The sequence below is a fragment of the Eumetopias jubatus genome, unplaced genomic scaffold (genome assembly GCF_037043125.1).
Source record: "Eumetopias jubatus isolate StellerSeaLion01/CBP00866 unplaced genomic scaffold, mEumJub1_p1.0 scaffold_2, whole genome shotgun sequence".
Taxonomy (NCBI): domain Eukaryota; kingdom Metazoa; phylum Chordata; class Mammalia; order Carnivora; family Otariidae; genus Eumetopias; species Eumetopias jubatus.
Genome location: NW_028274808.1, coordinates 104,524,378 through 104,546,868, shown reverse-complemented (window position 1 = coordinate 104,546,868; position 22,491 = coordinate 104,524,378). Strand labels below are relative to the sequence as shown.

Genomic DNA, 22,491 nt, shown 5'->3' with positions numbered 1-22,491 from the left:
CCCGCTGAGCAGGGAGCCCGATGCAGGGCTCAATCCCCAGGACCCTGGGATCGTGACCTGAGCTGAAGGTAGACACTTAACAGACTGAGCCACACAGGCACCCCTGATTTTACTATTTAAAGCAACAATGGTAACCACCAGCGCTTCAACTACATGGAATAGGTCTCTGTTCAAATATTACCTCCTCCTGAAAAGAAGCTGTCCCCTGAGGTAGCCAGCCTACCCGTACCCCATGCCTGAAACTTCATTGTTCTTCATAGCACTTGCCACCATCTGACAAAACATAGGGTTGTCTTCATTGTCTGCCCTGCCTACTGGAATATGAGCTTCTAGAGGGCATAGGCCTTGTCTGACTTGTTAATTTCCATGTCCCTCATGCCTAAAACAGTGACTGAAATAAATAATGAACATTGGTTACATGAATGAATACATTAAGGCAGGATTTTTAAAGCCAGGACAGATAGCAAGCATGCGACAGGTTGGTAGTAGAGTATGGTTTAGTCTGCAAAACATTACTTTGATACAAGAAAATGCAGCAATCTGAATCATACTTTTGCTTAATAGGTTAAAAGTGATTCCTGACTTAAACTACTACCTAGAATTTGGCTCCAATATAAAGTTTCACTCAGCAACCCCATCAGCATTATTTATTTTATTTGTTAGACATTTTTAACACTACTATTGCAACTTTTGGGCATTTTGACATTATAAATGTAAATGTATCTACTTTTAATATTATTAACTTTCAGAAGCATAAGGGCAAAGTAGACATTTTATTTATTTATTCATGAGAGGGAGAGAGAGAGAGAGAAGCAGGCTCCCAAGGAGCAGGGAGCCCAATGCGGGACTCGATCCCAGGACTCTGGGATCATGACCTGAGCCGAAGGCAGATGCTTAACCATCTGAGCCACCCAGGCACCCACCAAAGTAGACATTTTAATTCATTTTGTGAAGCTTTGAAGTAAAAGAGGAGGGGGAAGACTGATAAAAATAAAAAAATCAGAAAAGGGACAACTAAGTTATGAAAATCTAAAAAGTATTAGTTTTACCTATTAAAAAAGCCCCACACAAATTAGCCAGCTCCCACAAACATCTCAAAATTCAGATAAATAACAATATTTTTATTAATTAACTGACGCCTCTTTTTCCCCTACATTTCTTGCTTGAGTGCTCTTTGATCTCTTCTTTATATGACAAAAATTTCATGATATAATTTTTTCCATTAACACCTACCATAGTTAATCAATACTAGTTTTTATAATTAATAATAGGGTTGCACACAACATGGGACTTCTCGTACAGAAGTAATCAGTGTAACATGGCTACAGGTTTTTGCCTATAAACATAAGAATTCTAATACATTTTATTTTTTATAATAGCCATAAGGAATGTATGGTGCATTTATCATTGTATGTGCTGCATTATCTGGCATATTCCTGAAAGGAGGCACATTTGCATTTAACTAGGCATCAATAAGAAATGAAATCTTCACTGGCGATTTTTGTATTTAGCCATTAGAAGAGTATTCCACAGACTAGTTTGTGGCACTGTACATTTCAACCTATGTTTTCCTCTACTACACAAATAAGTACAGTGTCAGCACCTTAAAATGGGTTGATGCTGTGACAGGAGCTCTGGCCCTGCCTTCTAATGTTTTCACACAAGGCAAATGGACACAACACATGGTAAGCGTATGCCTGGAAGCTCTTCATTCCTATGCTGGGCAACTGGCAATAACTTTTCCCTGAATGCGACTGTGAACCACATAAACATATTTCATGAAACCCAAGCTGAACAAATCCCCACCTCATCTTCCCCTTAGCTGGGTTCCAAAAAGGCTCGTGGGTACTCCACCATCACTTGCAGGGGACGTTGGATGAAAAAGACAATAATCTTAACCAAATTCAGTTGAAGTATTTTACTTCAGCAGATTTTACAACAGCATATGCACATATAAACACATTGTTGGTGTTCCTTCCAGAGCCTTGGAAGGGATCCCAGAAGGGAGGGTCCTGAGCTTTAGCTTCACTAACTTCCTATTAGATTCTCCAGTAATGGGTACACATCTAATACACTTCAGCTACACTAACCTCCGCATTTTTTTGTATTGACAAAGTATATTTTTGTTGTTCTTCCTGCCTTTCAAATCAAATCGTTATCAATTGTCTCATCTCAAGGAGGTTTTTCTGATCTCCTGTGTGTATCACTCCCATTACTCTGTCATACCACTCTTTTCCTCTCTCTTTTAAGCCCCATTTCTCTCACCATTTTGTGTACATACTTATTGTCTGCCTTCTCTGGTGAAATGCGGGCTCCATGAGGGTAGGAATGTTGCTGAGGATGCGCACACAAAAAAAAAAAAAAATCATTTTTTTAAAACATTTTATTTATTTATTTGAGAGAGAGAACACACACACACGAGTAGGGGGGAGGGGCAGAGGGAGAGAGAGAAGCAGACTCCTCGATCCCAGGACCCTGGGATCATGACCTGGCCAATGGCAAATGCTTAACCGACTGAGCCACCTAGGCGCCCCCAAAAAATCATTTGAATGAAGGAATGAATGAATGATAAGCTTAAATGTAAGTATCTTTTTAATTAGCTCAAGAATATTATTTTAGGGTGCCTGGGTGGCTCAGTTGGTTAAGCGACTGCCTTTGGCTCAGGTCATGATCCTGGAGTCCCGGGATCAAGTCCCACATCGGGCTCCCTGCTCAGCAGGAAGCCTGCTTCTCCCTCTGACATTCTCCCCTCTCCTGCTCTCTCTCTCTCTCAAATAAATAAATAAAATCTTTAAAAAAAAGAATATTATTTTATAATTTTAATAAATGTACTCCAACTCTAGTTCTCCATCTCACTGGATTGGTAGGAAAGCCAATCTCAGGTATCTTTTAGAGCCACTTCCTTCCCAGGGTTTGCAAAGTTGTTGGGTTTCAGCAGAGTGGCAGGTCATCACTCATTTGCCTTCACTGGTCGCTGAACTTTCCACAGTCTTGGCCAGCAGTCAGGTACCCAGCTGCAGCTTCTGTGATATGCATGTGGCTGAAGAGTGTTGGCCAAGGTTGGGAGCCCTGCTTCTGGTGTCCAGCCTCCCTCCAGAGACCTAGTAGCTGTTACCATCTTGCCATTATTTCTCTGACAGCAGCTTGGTGGTCAGCACTACCTGGGAGACACCCAGACTGCCAGATACTCCTAGTTAGGACTAAATCCCTCCCTTGCTTTTCTCAAGGGCACTTTCCTTGCTTTTCTCTCTACTTAGGATGCCTTGAAAAATCATTTCATGGAGTTCAGGCCATACAAAACTGAGAATCATTGTTATCACCTTCTATCTTGCTCAGCCAAAGTCCCTGAGTTAAGGAAGTAGGAAGGGTCTGACTACTTCCTTGGAAGAGGAACAAGGGGGAAATCTGAAGAATGAACAAAATTATGAAAATCTCAAAAATTATCCTGTCACATACCTTTTATATATTTGTATATTGAAAAGGAAACTAACTGATACTTTAACTGTCTGTATGCTCTGCCTCCCTATTATGGGCTGAAATTTATCCCCCAAATTTATATGTTGAAGCCCTACTCTGCAGTAACCCAGAATATGACTATATTTGGAAATAAGGTCTTTCAAGACAATTAAGTTAAAATAAGGTCATTGGAGTGGGCCTTAATCCAATGTTACTGGTGTCCTTATAAAAAGAGGAGGTTGGAGAGACAGGTACAAAGAGAAGATGATGTGAAGGTCCTTGGAGAAGACAGCCGTCTACAGGCCAAGGAAATAGGCCTCAAAAAATTCTGCTGACACTTTGATCTCAGGTTTCTAGCCTTCAGAATTTTGACACAACAAATTTCTCTTCTTTAAGCTACCCTGACTATGGTACTGTGTAATGGACACCTAGCAAAGTAATATACTCCCTCATGCTGTGACATTGGGCAAGGCAGCACCTCTGGGCTTTAGGTAAAAGTAGGAGTTGCTGGTGTGCATCTCCTTAGCTCTGCAAGCCTGGATGATGGGATTTTAAACCACCACCGGCAGCAGTGGTAGTTTCTCCCCAAACCCCATTCAACCTCAGAGCAAGAGAGAGCATGTAGATGAGCAGGGAAAATGTTGTTAGGATGGTTTGAGGGTGTCTTCTTTCACGCTGCCCCTTCTCGCTTGCCCTGGAATGCTGCAGAGAACCATCACCACCTGCTCAGATGGCATTTCATGCATGTGCATTCCAGGAAACAGCACAAATACTCGAGTCACAGCAGGCCCTAGTGGGGTCAGCAGATAATGAATTAGTGATTCTCCAATAGTCAGAGAGTTGCCTCACTGTTTAATATGAGTTCACAAATGCTTATCCATCCTGTGGATTGTCTATCTATTTTTTTAACACTTAGGATAAAGTTCTGTTATCTGTAATTAATTCCAACAAGCATGTTTCCTCCAAATGTGAAGGACGATCATTTGAAAAGATCTTGTTGTCTTTGTCTGGGATATTAATTTCTTTCCACATGTGCTATTTTATGTCTAATTGTTGTCAGTCCCTCTTTTTGCAGAAGGAAAACTTAAAACAAAACGGTAACAAAATACATTGTCTCAAAGCTCTAAATTTTAACTCTGATTTTGGAAGGTATAATTTAGTGACAGTTCCAAATAATGATTGTAGCCCATGGAAAAAGTGATTTTGTTTGTTTAAAAACATAGATGCTATCATTTAAATCTTATCTTTAATAATTCATTGACATTACTCTACGTGTTTCCTTAAATATTATCTTTACTCTTTCTGATGTTTCAAATAATACTATCTGAAATACAAAACATGCAGTATTTACTAGTAAAAACAAAGTAGCAAAATGATACTGTCAGTAGATATCACGAATCATATTTTCAGTTCATTTTTTGACATTACCGACAAATGCCCTCCAGTTTTTTGGAGAAAACAGATGTCTAGATCTATTTTTTCTAATATGTTTCTTTAACTCCATCTTCATTGTCCTAAAATGCATGCACATACACACACACACACACACACGGACACACATTGCACTTTTATAAAATATGCTTTTTGAAACTGAAACTTTTAATGTGTATGTATCCTATGAGGACTTTAATCCATATGGTTTCATTTCGTGATTCATTCAAATTTAACTCACATAAATATATTGGCTAATGTTGTAAGATGCCTGCTCGGTTTCTGATTTTTTTTTTTTTTTTTAAGGCCTTTTGATCGAGACACCTGGGTGGCTCAGTCAGTTAAGTGTCTGCCTTCGGCTCAGGTCATGATCTCAGGGTCTTGGGATCCAGCCCCTCATCGGGCTCCTTGCTCAACAGGGAGGCTGCTTCTCCCTCGGGCTGCTTCTTCCCCTGCTTGTGCTCTCTCTCTCTCTCTCTGACAAATAAATAAATAAAATATTAAAAAAAAAAGGCCTTTTGATAAGCACCAAGTTTTGGTGGCCCAAAAGGAAGGAAGAGTTAGGTTTGGTATAGATATTGAAATCGTGATGTATTATTACAATTTTGGTTTTTCTAAACTTCAGATAACTTTACATTAATGTTGTGAGATAATAGAAAGTATATATTGGTCTCTGCACCCAGTTCCTGGGACACTAGGAGCATCCCCTGCTTTAATGTTGGTCTTTGACTTTTGTTCCTGATACAGAACTCCTGAAATCCTTGTAATTTCCTGGGTAATGGGAGTGTCATTTGTTCTTCTGGGTGGGCTTCTGGATGAGGGCTGGCCACTGGAGAGACCAAGCCATGATGAGAAGCTTGGAATTTTCAGCTCTGCCACCCATTTTCTTGAGAACAGTTAATGATCCATCATGCTTACACGATGCAGCCTCTATAAAATTCCCAAAGTACAGAACTTGGAGAGCTTCTGGATTGGTGAACACTCGGAGGTGTTGAGAGAGTGGTATGTCTGGAGAAGGCATGGAAATTCTTCATTCCTTCCCATATACCTTGCCCTACCTTCCATCTGGATGTTCATCTGTATCCTTTATCATATCCTTTAATAAACAGTTAAATAGTTAAATGTTAAGTAAGTGTTTCCCTGAGTTCTGTGAGCCACTCTAGCAAATTAATCAAATCCAAGGAGGGGATCTTTGGAACCTCTGATCTATAGCCAGTTGGTCAGAAGCACAGGTGATAATCTGGACTTGCGACTGGGGTCTGAGGTGTATATGTGTGTGTTGGGGCGGGGGAGACACATCTTGTTGGCCTAAGCCCTTACTGATGGGATCTGATGCTATCTCCAGGTAGATAGTGTCAAAATTGAGTTGAATTCTTGGATATCCTGCTGGTGTCCTGATAATTGCTTGTTGGTGATGTGGGGCTACACTCTCCACTCCCACTCCCACCCCCACATATTTTTTAGTAAAAAATTAGAAAAATTAGAAAATTAACAAAGAATTAGAAAAATAACAAAGAGGCATGAGCCAGCATAGGTGGCCAATGTGAAATTATTGTAGAGTAAGTCATTCCTACAGGAATATTTTTGTTTTATAATGTGGTTTCCCAATTCGTGTTAGGCTCAGAAATCTTACTGTGCTGTCAAAATTGGGAAAGATAATATAGGTATTATTTGTGGAATGAATAATCAAGTGAATGAATGAATGGATGGTATTATAAAACAGAACATCTGATACATTGTTAAATCCTTTAAATGGTATAGAAGTAGAATTAGTCTAAGATCATTTTTTTTATTGAGGTGTAGTTGACATTGTTACATTATGTCAGGTGTACAACGTTACATTAGTTTCAGGTATACAACATAGTGATTTGACAAGTCTGTATATTATGCTATGCTTACCACAAGTGTAGCTACCATCAAAGAAGGTCATTTTCAAAACCATTCAAGTCACTTTTTTTCCATAAGAAAGTGAATTTTTACTCTTGCCTTAATTCCTAAGTTCCAAATAAAATAAAGAGCAGGCTGTGTGCTGTTTGACCAGAGCTCTGGTTCCATTTCTTCACCTGTGTCTCAGTTTCACTTTTTTGGGTCTGGGACTTGATTTCACCCTCTTTGCAAGCTATTAAGTTAGCCTGCTACTGTTTCGTGGATGCCAGAAGAAGACATGAGATTCTATGGTCAGAGACAACTTTCTTACACAAGGTACAGCATAAATACACAAGGTATATCAGTGTATTTCCAAGTTTATCTTGCCTCAAACTCCATAGGGTTTATAAGATATTACCCAGATGGATACTACATACCCAGTGGATTTCCATAACAGCTAAGGTACACTAGGCCTAGTGAATCCATTGCTTTTATTTTATTTTACTTTTTGCTTGCAATCAGCTAGCAAACTTACTTTTGTCCCACATTGAGATATTACCACATCCATCAAGGTTGCTTGCTACAAAAACAAGCCTGAGAAATAGCTCAGGAAAAGAAGCATTAGGACCTTGAATTCTGACACATTCAGAAAGACATCTAGGAGCACTAGAGACCCATGGAAGACTCCCTCTCCCAATATACGTTGTGGTGGTTTCACCCTCACACTGGCTTTCCCCACTGGCTGTTATCAGTATCCCTGGGGTGAACGATATTGTCCCTGACAGCTATCTGGAAGAGTCTTAAGCTTCCCTGTGGTTGAACCATATATGAATTAATCACTGGAGCTGGGTAATGTCTTTGACTTGGGCCTAGGTTGTATATCCATTCCTGAACTAATCTCTGTATTAAGGAGGAAAGATTACTCTGACTGTCTAAAATCAACCAACTTATCCATGCTGTTGGGGTCAGAGGATCAATTTTACCCAACACAGTAGTTACTGCCCAATGGCGGAAAGGCAAAATGTTAGGGAGACTGTCACTAAATATTCCACACAGTCTTTAAGTAGTATAATTGAAGAATTTTGCTCTATTTCTGATTTTCCCAAGTCAAATGAAGCGAGAAAAGGGAAAGAAATTAGAACTCTTTGGTTTTCTTTTCTATACCTTTATTCTGGGAAATCTTAGCTAGCCTTTCATTCTACTCATATTAACTGAGCACCAATTAGTAGTCAAGAATTGTATTGGACCTGGGGAGACAAATTCAAGTAAATTGGAAACATCTGCTAATCTCACAGGGTTAATCAGCTAGTGTTGGGTTCAGACAATTTAAGAGACCATTTGAATGAGCGAGAAAGTGCAGAGTGATGGCAGCACTTGGAAGGAACACCTGACCTGGACAAGGGGGCAGGACAGGATGGTTAGGAAAGCCTCCCTGGAGAGCGTGACATGTAAGCTGAGACCAGAAGGCTGAGTAGGAATTATCAGGTGATCTCTGTGTGGGGAGGACGAGATAGCTTGGAAGCATGACCTAGCAGATGGAGCAGCGGATCATGTTAAAGAAAGTAAAAGTAGTTCCGTGTGTTGAATCATAAAATTCAAGGCGGGAGATGAGGTTGGAGAAGAAGTAAGGAGTGGGAAGCGGAACGTATTCTCTAGGTAAAGGAGTTTTCACCATTCTGAAAGTCCTTGAAGACTTGAAATGGAAAAAAATAAATATGATAAATATTGCGTTTTAGAAATGTCATCCTGGCTGTAAAGTCAAAAATGAATTGAGGGTGGAAACAAAGCTGGGACAGACGAGTTAGGAGATTGTTGAAATCAAGGCCAGAGATAGAAGTAATCACATGAGTGGAAATGGAGTAAAGAGGCAGATTTGCAATCTATTTAGAAGTTGAATCCATATGCCTTTTTTTTTTTTTAAGATTTTATTTTTTTATTTGAGAGAGAGAGAGAACACAAGCAGGGGGGTGAGGCAGAGGGAGAAGCAGACTCCTCACTGAACAGGGAGCCCAACGTGGGGCTCGATCCCAGGACCCTGGGATCATGACCTGAGCAGAAGGCAGACGCTTAACCGACTGAGCCACCCTGGTGCCCCTGGATCCATACGTAACTGGACACAGGAGAACAGCATTAGGGAGTACATAAGGCCTGGAGACAGAATAGCAATGATAAGAACCGGTATATTAAATTCAGGCAGGCAAAAGTTCAAATCTCTAACACTTAGAATCTAAGGCTGAGTTAATTACCAGTAAAAGGGAGACACTAAAGATCAAGTACCTAACATGGTTACTTTGAGGATGAATAAAACATTATACGTCAAGTTCCTGACACTAAGTAAACCCATAGAGAGGGTGTAAAGTGAGAAAAGTAAATAGAGCAGAACATAGCCCTGGAAGACAACACACACATTCAAAAAATGACTAGAAGCTGAGGACTTCCAAATGTGAGAGAAGAGTGGCTAGAGAGGCAAGAGGAGAGGGCATGTTTTGTATCCTAGAATAGAAGCCTAAGAGAGAAGACAATCAAAGGAGGACATGGCCAATAATCTCAAGTGCTCACAAAAGCAGGGAGGTAATAAGTGACCTTGCTGAGAGCTTTTCCTGTTGTGGGGATAAAAGCTAGACTGGACTGGGTTTAGGAGCACAAAGACAGGCAGAAGCGGAAAGAACAATTGTAAAAAGTTCTTTTTCTTCTTTTATTTTATTTTAAGATTTTCTTTATTTGTCAGTGAGAGAGCACAAGCAGGGGGAGCAGCAGAGGCAGAGGGAGAAGCAGGCTCCCCGCGGAGTAGGAAGCACGAAGTGAGGCTCCATCCCGGGACCCCCGAGATCATGACCTGAGCAGAAGGCAGACACTTAACCGACTGAGCCACCCGGGCGTCCCTGAAGTTCTTTTTCTTTTGTTCTGAATTCATACTTTAGGATGTTACTTATAAAATTCTTATTTTTCAAAGAAAGATGGGGGTACAGGCAAATTCACCTTTTGGGAGAGAATCAAACTTGAGATGCATGTCTGGTCTCCATGCCCTTCAAAGGCTGTCTCTGAGCGCTGCCAGTAACTGAGTGACCATCTCACCCCAGTGAGAAGGCACAAACAAAATCACTCGACACGTTTGGCTTCTGGGCAGTGAAGCTGTGTGAAGGTTCACTGCAGAGTGCTTCCTAGTACTGAAACAGGCAGAGTGTCTGCAAGTCAGTTTTGTCTGGTACCACGTGTAACATGAATTAACTTGTCCAAGCTTTTCATTATTTGTTATGTTTTTATATGGATGAATGTCATGGAAAATAAAAATATTATGGAAGAATAAAAATGTTCTATTTGTACAATTTTTGGTGGATGGTATTCAGATTTAAAACAAAGTATTTTGGACCACGTATAAAATAAACTTTTATTTTGGGCCACCCAGACTCAGAGCACTGTGATGAGGGACTATAAAAATAAGAAACTTGTAGGTGACATTGTATGTAGTTGGCTGACTATTTTGGTTCAAGAAATTTCATTCCTGCTGAGGAAGGAAGAAAATGAAACACTTATTTAAATTTAAAATACTCCAGACCATGCAAGAGATATAGTCAAAAGAATGTAGTTTCCAGGGGGAAATTCTTTTCTTCTCCTCTTCCTCTTTCCTCTCCTCCCCCTCCTCAACTCTAAAATATATACACCTATCTCATAGTTCAAAAAAGTACTTTTCAGAGTGGGAGGTTTAAAAAAAAGACAAATGTTTTGCTTTCTTTTATTTCCTCTTCTTATGGAATTAGTAGAAGTTTAGAAAAATAATAATAATTTCACCCTCTTCAACTCCCTTTTGTCTGTTTCAATCATCACTGTGGTCAGTCTCAAAACGTTCATTTGAGAGAATCAAATTGTCTAGTAGTTGAATTTTCAGAGCTCATATTTTAGGATGTTACTTCTGGCCCGGCGATTAAAACCTTCACGAGTTCTCTACTAGTCATAGGATTATTAAATGAAAGTTTTTCAATCATTCTTTTTTTTTTAAAAGATTTCATTTATTTATCTGACAGAGAGAGACACAGAGAGAGGGGACACAAGCAGGGGGAGCAGGAGAGGGAGAAGCAGGCTCTCCGCGGAGCAGGGAGCCCGATACAGGACTTGATCTCAGGACCCCGGAATCATGACCTGAGCAGAAGGCAGACGCTTAACGACTGAGCCACCCAGGCGCCCCTCAATCGTTCAAGTGCTGGCGTTTAAATCAGTTAGTGCTAGAGAACTTTTGCTTTCCCGCCCCCGTCTAGCCCCAAATGAGGACCTTCTCCTCCGAACGAGTCTCTTTCCTTTGCCTGAAGTGGGCTGAGCAAAGGAGCGTGACGCAAAAGTGGGCTGTGTCCTTGATGCCAGGGAGCGCCTCTGCCTCCTTGTGAATGCGGCCCGCGGCCGCTGCAGCAGCTGAGGCTCTGCGCTCCCCAATCCTGCCTCCTGGGCGGGCGCCTGGAGCTAAGTACACATCTCAACGGCACCGAAGCCTCCTCTGTCTTTTCAAGCTCTTCATGCTACCCAACTAAAAGGAGAAAATGGGCACGGGGGATTTTATCTGCATTTCCATGACCGGAGGGGCGCCCTGGGGGTTCAGATTGCAAGGTGGCAAGGAGCAGAAGCAGCCCTTACAAGTTGCTAAGGTAGGACCACCAAAGAGGTGCCGCTATCACCGCTCTGGGCTGGGAAGGAATGAGAGCAACCTGTTGATGGTTTTTTTCCAAGCTGTGATTCAGGAGTTTATGTATTACTTTGATTTTGGCGCCGATGTTAAATTTTTCTAGGATGCGGGTTTGTTCATGTTGCAAAAAAAAACTGGAGTAATGTATAGCGTATATGTAATTAACCAGTAATTGATAGAAAGAAAAAAAAGTGCCGTATTTATCAGCTGAATAAAAGCCTAGTTAATCAGCTTCTCTGACAACCAGCAAGACACTTGGGACGTTTCTTCTAGGCAATGTTAGAATATGCAGTTATTGTTTCATGTTACTTTACTTGGTTTTGGCAGAAGAGAAATGCTCAGCTCAGCATAACCAATTGGTGTGGCTTTTGGGGACTTGTATAAAGCCTTGGTAGTGACATTTACAGTGCAGCATTTATGAAAAGGCCAATTTAAGGCAATACTTTTAAATATATGATGAAAATGTCAGAAAACCTGTTTGAAAGAATATTCTTTTAAGGATTTGACAAATAAATGCAGAAATCTACTCCATCCCATCATGTGTACTCATCTAGCTAAGTGCTCAAAATAAAATTCAAAGACACTAGAAATACATTGTATGTAACTTATAGGAAACTTTGAAATGCATCTAGTAACGATTTTAAATATTTTAGATGCTTTTGTTTCCATCATATTGCTTGTTTCTTGCTACCAGTTTGCTGGAGGGGCTCTGATATTGTCTAACTTGGGATTCAGCTAAAATAAATTTTAAAATGCATGAAATTTAAGCAGACTTTTACCTGAATTGGATACTAAATTGGAGTATTGTATGGAAGAACATGTTTGATTAATTTCCGCTTTATATATTAAAGATGGTTCTAGATCCTTATGAAATATGTGGACTACTGGCCTTTGTAGTTATCCTTTCTCTTGGCTTTTTTTTTTTTCTTGTTTTAATGTTCACTGTGAGGAAAGGAGTTTCTTTTGAAATTTTCTGCTCCCAGGCTTCCATTGGAAAATCCTTTCATAATGCGATGGTGGAATCCTGCCACCTAGTGAAAATTTCAAACATCAAGACTGAAACATAAAACAGAAGGTGAAAAGCAAAATGTTTAGAATGGGAAATTTTCTCAGAGACCTCTGGTTCAACCTGTGGATTTTAGATAAGGAAAGAGCCCAGAGAGTTTAAGTAACTGTCCTCTGCTTCAAACTAGCAGCGATTGAAGAATCCGGAAAGGTGGTTTCATTGTGTTGCTTTAGGAGTCCATGGCAGGAAACATCAGACAAAACAGTGATGTCTAATTCGGAGTAAGCAGAATTCATAAGACTGAACTAGATTTGCTCTGGGTCTAGAATAGCAGCTGGCTGGCTCCAGTTTCTGAGATTTGGGTTCTAATTCCAGCTCTGATCTAACTTGTAGCCGGGCCTGTGACAAATCTCTCACGCTTCCTGAGTCATCCCTTGTGGGGTGGTGTGTGTGTGTGCGTGTGTGTGTGTGTAGAGGGAGAAAGGGATAAACATTTTGAGTGAGGTAGGAAAGGAGAGAAGTAAAAAGGAAATTGTACTCTACAATCAGTGAGATTCTATATTGCTAGAGTATTTTACTGTCCTAATAGTATACAGCTTTAGAATCACTTGCCTACCAGTTAAAATGTGGAGACAAAGGTGGCTGGATGCTCTTATTCCCTAATAGTTCTTTTGTGGCCAGACCTTAAGAATAGGGTGGGTATTGGGTTTCTCCTGAGTCCTCAATGTGCTTATTGCAAAGTTGGAACTATTATGTGGTGATTTTTTTTTTTTAAGAACTAAAGCTAATAGCTAGTGAAGGGTGCTTTGTGAGCATTTCTTTGCTGATGACATCTTTATCAACAAGATTCAGAGAGGCTATTATGTGTATGAGTGTCAAAAATTTCAATCCTGCTCTTCCACCCAAATCAACTTTCCTAAAATACCCTGGAAATATATTTGCGGTTTTTTAAAAAAATTATTAAAGTATTTGGATGTTTGCTTTAATTTTCTAGTTTGTGATAGTATAATTGATGGTTAATTCTAAAAGATCATTATGAAGGCATCTGGATGTTTGCCTTAATTTGTGTGTGTGTGTGTGTGTGTGTGTGAGAGAGAGAGAGAGAGAGAGAGAGAGATACACACTACAGTTTACAGTCTAGTTTTCCCCATATGTAAAAAGTGACTGGAGAGCCTTCTAAAGAAGATAAAATTTCTAAGTTACTATGGCAATGCCAACTTTTGTTGGTCTATTTTTTTCCCCTTAATTCAAACTTACATTTAATTTCTTATACTAGCATTATTTGTTCAAGAAAACCCTTGGAGCAAAGTGCTTGTCACTTTCTATGTTATCAAGTCCATGGCCTCACTGGGATCACTGTTTTACATTTAAAACATCGAGTCAACTCAATTCTAGTAATGGTCCCTCAGCTCAAGGTGAAGTGAACGTTGCATAGCATAGACTTCCTCCTCTTCCAAGGTGATGCTTATGAGGGCCACGTTACCTCCAAGAAGGAGGATGGAGAGGGTCAGGGCAGAAAGGCTGGGGGGATGGTTGCTAGCAAACACAGTGCTCACAGTTTTGAAGAACATGCAGAGGATGAACTTGGGAATTAAAGAAAATATATATTAACAAAGAAAAGGAAATTTCAGACAGTGCTAGCATAATGCCCCCTTAAAAGGGGAATGCTACAAAGCAGTTCTGTAGGTAACAACAAATTTTTGGCTTATTATAAAATATCTAGTGTTCAGGTTTTTCGTGATTCTGTATAGAATGAAAATTGAACAAGCTGAAATAGGGGAAAAAACCCTAGTCTAATATTATTAACAATGATTAGAAATTGAGTAACTTTATAATTCCCAGTAAATATCCTTCCAATGACACAGTTAGTCACTTTTGAGAGATGCTCAAACATTTTTAGTATTTGGCTGGCTGATTGAACTGTAGGCAAACTCCAACTTTTAAAGACCACTAACAGAAATATTAATAATCAAACTTTTCATTGACATTGAAGCTCAAGGCCATAAAATTCGGTTTTGTTTTCAAGAATAAATTGAATTTTTAAAAGATCCAAATAATGGGTAACCGTTGCTTGGTTTTTGAATGCTTATATATCTTTTAATTTATGTTCTAAATACATGTGATAGAAAGCAGACATTTCTAATACAGAGTCATAAGACAATATTCTGTAAAGTATATTTCCAGGAGATCATTCATAGAAACAAATTTATTGAAGCATATTTACAACTGTATGTGTGCAAATATTCTTAGAAAAACTATGTTAGCACTTTTACTTTATAAAACTCCTTTTTTGAACATGTGCTTCCATGGCTATGCCTCTGGACAGATCACTTTGGAAAATCTTCATATAAAGAAGTGGGGAGAAATTTTTGTTTTACAAACAAATCTTATGAACAATTCAGTAATAACTCACATTTTGAAAATAATGAACGAAGAAATGTTCACACTGTATCCTTTATATGTTTGAATGTTTAGAAGTTTAAGCTTTCTTCAAAACATGTAGACCGCTATGGTATTTATCATTCTGTTATTGAAATTCTTTCTTTCTTTTCTTTTCTTCCTTTCTTTCTGTCTTTCTTTTTCTTTCTTTCTTTCTTTCTTTCTCTTTCTTTCTTTCTTTCTTTCTTTCTTTCTTTCTTTCTTTCTTTCTTTCTTTCTTTCTTTCTTTCTCTTTCTTTCTTTCTTTCTTTCTTTCTTTCTTTCTTTCTTTAAAGAGGGAGAGAGGAAGAGGGGTGGGGGAAGGGGCAGAGGAAGAAAGAGAGAATCTTAAGCAGGCTCTGTGCCCAGTGTGGAGCCTGATTCAGGGCTCGATCTCACAACTCTGAGATCATGAGCTGAGCTGAAATCAAGAGTTGGTCACTTAACCTACTGAGCCACCCAGGTGCCTCTGAATTTCAATTCAAAGTTTCAAGTAACTTTTATTAAAATTGACACGACAAATTACAATCATGTATTTTATCAAGTGGATTTAATGATTCTGTATGTCCTCTCTTTAAAACTTTAAATAAAGATGTGTTGGTCAAGCACAATCAAATAACATAGTCTTATCCATTATTACCATCAGTGAGGTCTCTAAAATGTTTCAAATAAAATAATTCCAGAAACATAGTTATTTCTAAAGGGAAAAAAAGAAATATTTTAATGTGTTCGAATATGTGTATTTGAGGATAAATGCTCCTTACTACATATGGAAAGCTAGTAACATCTTTATTAGGAGATATGATGGATCACTTCATTTTTTATTGAGTTTTTGAGCACTTTCTAGAAATTCTAAAAACAGGTATGCTTATAGAAGTCAGTACGCACTAGGTAAATCTGTTAAGCATATGTTATTTTAAATCTTTGTTTTGGAATTGTGTGTTTTAAGACAGATCACTGTTTGTTGAAAGACAGTAGCTAAGATAATGACTCTGCATGAACTTTACCATTGTTGGGACATGGCACATATGTAGCTTGCATTTATCAAGCTCTTTTCAGAAAAATATTCTTTGCAGTATTTTCTTTGAAGGTGTTTTTTCTTCAAATGACCCCCATAACCTAAGAAGTAGTTTGAAAAATATGCTCATTTTAGAGATGAAGAAATTCAGGCACAGAAAGTCTAAGTTACTTGCCAAATGTTAAGCTGTAAAAAAATGGTGGCATTCGATTGCAAATCTGAATTCTCCTTCTGAATTGGTAGAAACAGGTGCCTGAGAGAATAAAGGGAGGCTAAGATGGTCCCCAAAAGGAAGCATATAAAAAATAGCATGCTCTTCATCCAAATGTGATTTAATTGGCCAAGAGATCCCCAGGTATCAAGATTTATAAACACCCCGAAAGCAATTCAAATGTGTGGTCAAGATTCAGAACCACTGCTGTAGAAGGTTGAGGCCAGAAATGTCACCACAGGGCTTCCTGAAGGGTGGCGTGATATGTTCTTCTAGCACATCCCCACTGCCTCTTTCCCAGTTGATATAAGAGGAGGACCAGAGAGACGCAAGAATTGTCTGAGTCCTTAGCATTGTGATGAAGTCATCATTAGTAATGGGAGGGTTTTCCCTTTCTGAAGCCAAGACCTCTGGGTTACTGAGAGGCAAGGAGGTGCTGGGAAGCTTAAAAATGATCATTGTAAAGATTGGAAGTGTCTGCAAGAGGGGCACCTGGTAATATATTCCCTAGCAGGATGTCTTCTTTTGTCAATAGAACTGCTGGCCTGACTAGTGCCTATGTGAATAAGGTGGGATAAGAGGTCAGACAAAGACAAGTATCGTATGATCTCACTGATATGCAGAATTTGAGAACCAAGGCAGAGGATCACAGGGGAAGAGAGGAAAAAATGAAACAAGATAAAACCAGAGAGGGAGACAAACCGTATGAGACTCAATCTCAGGAAACAAACTGAGGGTTGCTGGAGTGGTGGGGGGTGGGAGGGATGGGGTGGCTGGGTGATGGACTTTGGGGAGGGTATGTGTTGTGGTGAGCACTGTGTATTGTGTAAGACTGATGAATCACAGACCTGTACCCTTGAAACAAATAATACGTTATATCTTGATTAATTGAATTTAAATAAAAAAAAAAGAGGTAGGGAGTGGTGGGTGGGGGAGTAAAACTGGAGAAAGATGCAAGAGGAGGGAGAGAAAAAGACCAAGATGAGACAGAGAGAGCGTGAGAGAGAAGAGTAGGAACTTACCTAGCTGGCAAGGCAAGGATCCTTGCATTTCCCAGGGGTGAGTGACTGGCACAGAAAGTGGTAGGATTTGAACCACCTTGCCGGTACCCTACCCAGATAGGCAAGCTCTTAGCTAGCGACCAGCAGGCGCAAACTGGCATCCTGAGGAACTACTGGGGGCTTGGACGGGAGCTGGGCAGGAGCCCTATTTCCCATGTTAGGGAACTGTGCTGTAGTAAAGCTCTCCAGGGCTCCTTGAAGAAACCACACAAGTTGCCCTAGCATCTGGACACTGGCCACAGAGAGAACAGAGATGGCTGTTCAACGTTAACCAGAGAAGTGCAACAACCAGAAAGAGAGAAATACCACTTCATTCAGTTATGACTAAATATATCTACCATCCCGCCTCCTTCTCCAGTCTTCCTGCCTTCAACCTGGGAGGAGCTAGAAGGAGGTAGGAAAAGAGCAGACAACGCCCTCCTCGGGGGTGCCAAGCCCCGGAGCCACAAGCCCTCCACGGTGCTTAGGGAGAGCGCCCAGGGACAGACATTAGATTGAAGCCGTAATTGGACTAGACCATTTTAATAACCAAAAGCCAACAGAAATGCCTGGGATCTGACCAAAGTATTATTAAGGGAGGGATTTGGCTTTCTTGTACTTGAAAGCAGTTGCTGGAAGAAATGAAAGTTTCATGTTTATAACTGAATGAGTTGACACTCCTCAAAAACATCAGTTCCATCACACAGGTTCATATTATTAATCACATGTATTTGATGTATGTTAGCTTGAAAACTTACCACCAACTCATATGACTTCCATAGATGATCATGTTGAAGCTATTCTATCTAGGTTGAATGAATGAAAATCTGGCTTTGGGCTAAATAAGAAATGTAAGCTACTTCTTTTCTCTTTCCTTTTTCTTTTGTTGAATGTGAATCAGCACTTTAATAGCCTGGTATGCTTTTTGCTATAGGTAGGCACATACTTTCAGTTAGTCTAAAAAAGTGTTTCTGGAATATTACTGTCAGGGTCCAGAACTCTTAACTTAAAAGTAAGTATTCTGAACTTTTATTGGGTCTTAATCTAGGGTGATTGTTGTTTTTAAAGAAAGTCATATTGCAAATTCCAAAAGTCAGTATGTAATATCATGGTGACATACATATTATACCTAACTGAATAGTATTTGTATATTTCTCATGGTAATGGTTTCCAAAAGAATTTAACCTCCCTCTTTCAGTTAATAAGTGTCCAGGAATATAGGTTAATTTATATATTTAGCTAAAAATACTTCACATTGTGTATCTTACAATTGTCCAAGTATGTTAACATGTTATATCTTTTGATACCAGTTAAGTAGAGTTTTATTATTCTCAGTTTATAGATGAAAAAACTGATTCTGAAAAAAATTAATTATTTGCAAAAATTTTATATAAAGGACTCCAAAGTCAAATATAATTCTTTCCCCGATGGCAGGGACATCATGCCACTCTCTGCATCAGTTTGGATAAAGAGAACAGTTTATCATTTAGTAATGCTGAAAACTGCCATAACGTTGATTTAGAGTTTATATGAAATAGTATGTCACCATCTAAGATTTAACCCTTAAAAACATTTATAGCAATTTCTTCTTCTAATGGGATCGAGGAAAAGGACTATGGGAAATGCATCTCCAAGGTCATGTGCAATGAGAGACAAGACTGGAAAGTGAACCAGTTTACTTATAAGTAAACCTAAAAAAATACATGGATTCCAAGATTTTTATTGTATCTATTCTAAGAGATTCATGATGAATGCCATGAGACTTTTGTAAAAGGAAATGGAGAATTCCTGCATCAGCTTCATTAACCAATCCTTAAGAGTGGGGTTCCTGGGTGGCTCAGTTGGTGGGGCATCTGACTCTTGGTTTCTGCTGGGGTCATGATCTCCTGGGTGGTGGGATAGAGCCCTGTGTCCGGCTCCCCGCACAGCAGGAATCTGCTTGAAGATTCTCTCCCTCTTCCCCTCCCCCCATTTGCACATGTGCATGCACATACACACTCTCTCTCAAATAAATAAATAAATCTTAACAAAAAACTCAATCCTTAAGAATAAACAACTTTATGAAGTTAAAAGCCTTATATGAGAAGCAAAATATTATTTGCAGCTTGGTGGATATTTTTCATTGTTTGACCACCTCAATGAGAACATATTTATAGTATTGAATTACCTTAGGCATTTTATTTTTTAAAATTATTTACCATTCTTTTTTTATTATAAAACAGTAGAGTTGGCCAGGTTCTCAACAAACTGTCTTCAATGTCTTTGTGAAATCCATTGGTATGTGGTAGATCATTGACAATAGTAGGTATAGTTAGGTGTTGTGATGATCTGGATGTAGTTTTCTTTAACTGGCCTTTAAATCCGGTGTGTTTCAGATAAATATACTGAAAAATACGGTGGATTTGCTATTTGAAGCACTGTGGGAAAGCTACTGTTACGTGATTATGTAACAAATAGTTTTCCTAACCTTGGTCTTGGATTTTTATAATCCTGCTCATTCATGGCTAGCTTTTCCACTTTTATTTGGAAGCAGTGTGGGTATCGGATAGATAAAACGATGGGCTGGATGAATTCTCCTGAAAAGAATGACAGGTTTATGATCTGTCTAATTCTGCCTGGGCAATGCTCCTTTCTTTACTGCTCTTTCTTCATTCCCTTTATCAAAATTTACCTGGTTTGAATTTCAACATTTTAGGATACAGATTATTTTTTCCCTAAGAAATTTATAATAACAGCCAGTGAATGTCATTTTCCCCAAACATCTTACTGCCTTTAACAATATTTTCTGTAGATAACTTTACTTAAGAAACTCATACATAATGTTTCCTGGATGTCAGGCACTTCTTTAAACCACTTTTTAAATATGTTGAGAAAATTCTGTGAGGTTATCATTGTTTGAGATCCCTAGTACAGAAGCACAAAGAGGCTAAGTGACTTCCCCAGGTCATGTAGGTAATTAGGGTCCGACTTAGGGTTCACACTTAGTGAGTTTGGCTCCAGAGTTTGTATTCTACACACACAACTCTTGTGAGTCTGGTGTAGTTTACTTTAGTCATTTTCACAAAGGGGTATAAAGGTAATGAATTTAGGTGGTACCGGGGTACTGACTTTCTACCTCCTCTATGGTCCTTATTCTGTTTCCTGCCCTGGATGCCTTCCCTTAGGACTTCGGCCCAGGCCCTTACTCTTTGTCTTTTAGATAACTATAAGCCTTTTTAACTGTCTCCCTGCTTTCGGTTTCAGGTTCCTCAGATTTGTGCTACAGAGAACTGCCAGGGCGATTTTTCTAAATCACCTGTTACATTACTGCTTAAAATACTTCAAAGTCTCCCCATTATGGTCATCAAAAGAACTGTAGCAAAATCTTATTATGCACAGACAATTAAGCACTTTATGAATTATATCATACACAATAGCTTTACCTCCTTCTTTTTTTCCTCGCAGATTAGGAGGCTGAGAGTTAGAGAAGTTAACTAAATAATTTAAGATCACACAGCTGGCAAATGGCAGGTCTAGGACCGAGGCCAGTTTGATGCCAAAGCCCATGGTCTGAGCTGCTCCCTGCACCATGCCTTGTTCACTGGCTCATGACTGCACGTTATGGAGGCACCCATAACCCTCCACCATCTGGTCCCTGCCATACTGTCCAGCTCCATCACCTGGACTCCCCTAAATGTACACTTAGCCATTTGAAAGTAGGATAGTTCTCTCAAAACACTATGCATTTCTTGCCACCAAGATTCATCCCTGCTGTGTGCACCCCTCTCTCTGGCACCTACCCTAATACATTTGGAGAAATTTGACTCACTCTGGACAACTTTGTTCAGAGTCAGTTCTCTGGGAGATTTGACTAAATTTTCTGGTAAGAGGTAAGTAAGCATTTGCTCGGTGGTGTTTCCTTTATCACACACATTTTTCACCTCATGCCTTCATACACTCTGTTGCCTGTGGCTGTAATTTTTGTTCACATGTTTGTTTCTTCCAGTAGACCAGTGGTATTCAAAATGTTTTGATTGTATCTCCTTAAGTAAAACAATTATGAGGGTAGCCCATTTATACCTCATATACGTATAAATGATGTATGTATATATATGGGATGTATAAATGAGATATATATATACACATATGTAATACTGTGCTAATATTTTATATACAGTGTACAACATATCGAAAAGAAAATTTTAAATAGTAAAATAAAGATAAAAACAACAATATTTTGTAAACTAATTTTTATTTTATTTTGACAGCACTAAAAGTCTTCTCACTCTTACTGACCAGAAGGTTTTTTTTTGTTTTTTTTTTGGTGAGAACAATGTGACTGACAGACTATGATTTTGAAAATCTGAGTGTGACTCCATGTAGTATAATTAAAAGGTCTAGTGAAATTTTAATTTATTGCAATACTTGATCTAAAGACTATCATGGCTGAAAAAGATAACCTCTTAACATAGGTAGCTCCATATTGAAGAAATGAAACACTAACTGGAAATTCTTTTTCATTCTCAACTGATAATGCAAATGTTTTTGTTGTAATCTGATGGGTAGATTTCCATCTTCCCTGATAACCACACTTTGTTCTCACAACTAATGAGAATAGGCTACATTTTAATATTTTAGGGTTAAAATCTCACTGACACTTTTTGCTTGAAAGATTGAAAACCTGTTAGAAATTCTTTTTTCTTTTTTTTAAGCTTTTATTTATTTATGTGTCAGAGAGAGAGCGTAAGCGGGGGGGGGGGGTGGTTGGCAGGCAAAGGGAGAAGCAGGCTTCTTGCTGAGAAAGGAACCTGATGCAGGACTCTATCCCAGGACCCCAAGATGATGACCCGAGCTGAAGGCAGATACTTAACTGACTGAGCCACCCAGGCATCCCAGAAATTCTTTTTTTCTAGTCAAGTGTGCAGATAAGACATTTTAAAGAATAATACACTTAAATAATTTTCAACTAGAAAAATCGCATAATCATAAAAACATTTTCAGCAACTCTTCAAAACCTCTGTTTCATCTATTTCTTTTTTTGAAAAGTTGCTTTCAAAGCAGTTAATTGTTAGGGGACATATTGTATTTATTATTCTAAAATATAGGCCAGGTACCGATGACTAAGAGTCAGTTATTCCAGAAAGGTCAACAAACTTGGAACATTAATTTATCTGTTAAATAAAACTATGAAACATCCTTAGGTTCTACAACTCTTATAAAGATTGGCAGGAGATACTACTGAACCTCAATGATACAGATTTCTATGATACAAAAACTTTCCTGGTCACTCCCTATATCACTGCAACATGTTTTAAAGATTCTAGTCTATTTTAAGTGTGAGCTTTTATAAAGTTAATCACATTGATGACATCTGTAGCACTTTTGCACTCTGTC

The 22,491-nt window shown here is 39.0% G+C and overlaps 1 protein-coding gene across 1 annotated transcript in view; it reads left to right on the top strand.

The window, feature by feature from the left end:
* Positions 1-11,282: 11,282 nt before the first annotated feature.
* SYNPO2 (synaptopodin 2) overlaps positions 11,283-22,491 on the top strand; it is a 164,060-nt gene continuing 152,851 nt past the window's right edge. Inside the window, exon 1 of the mRNA XM_028087388.2 lies at positions 11,283-11,387. Within this exon, the coding sequence (XP_027943189.1) occupies positions 11,283-11,387 (105 nt within the window). The remainder of the gene's footprint in view (positions 11,388-22,491) is intronic.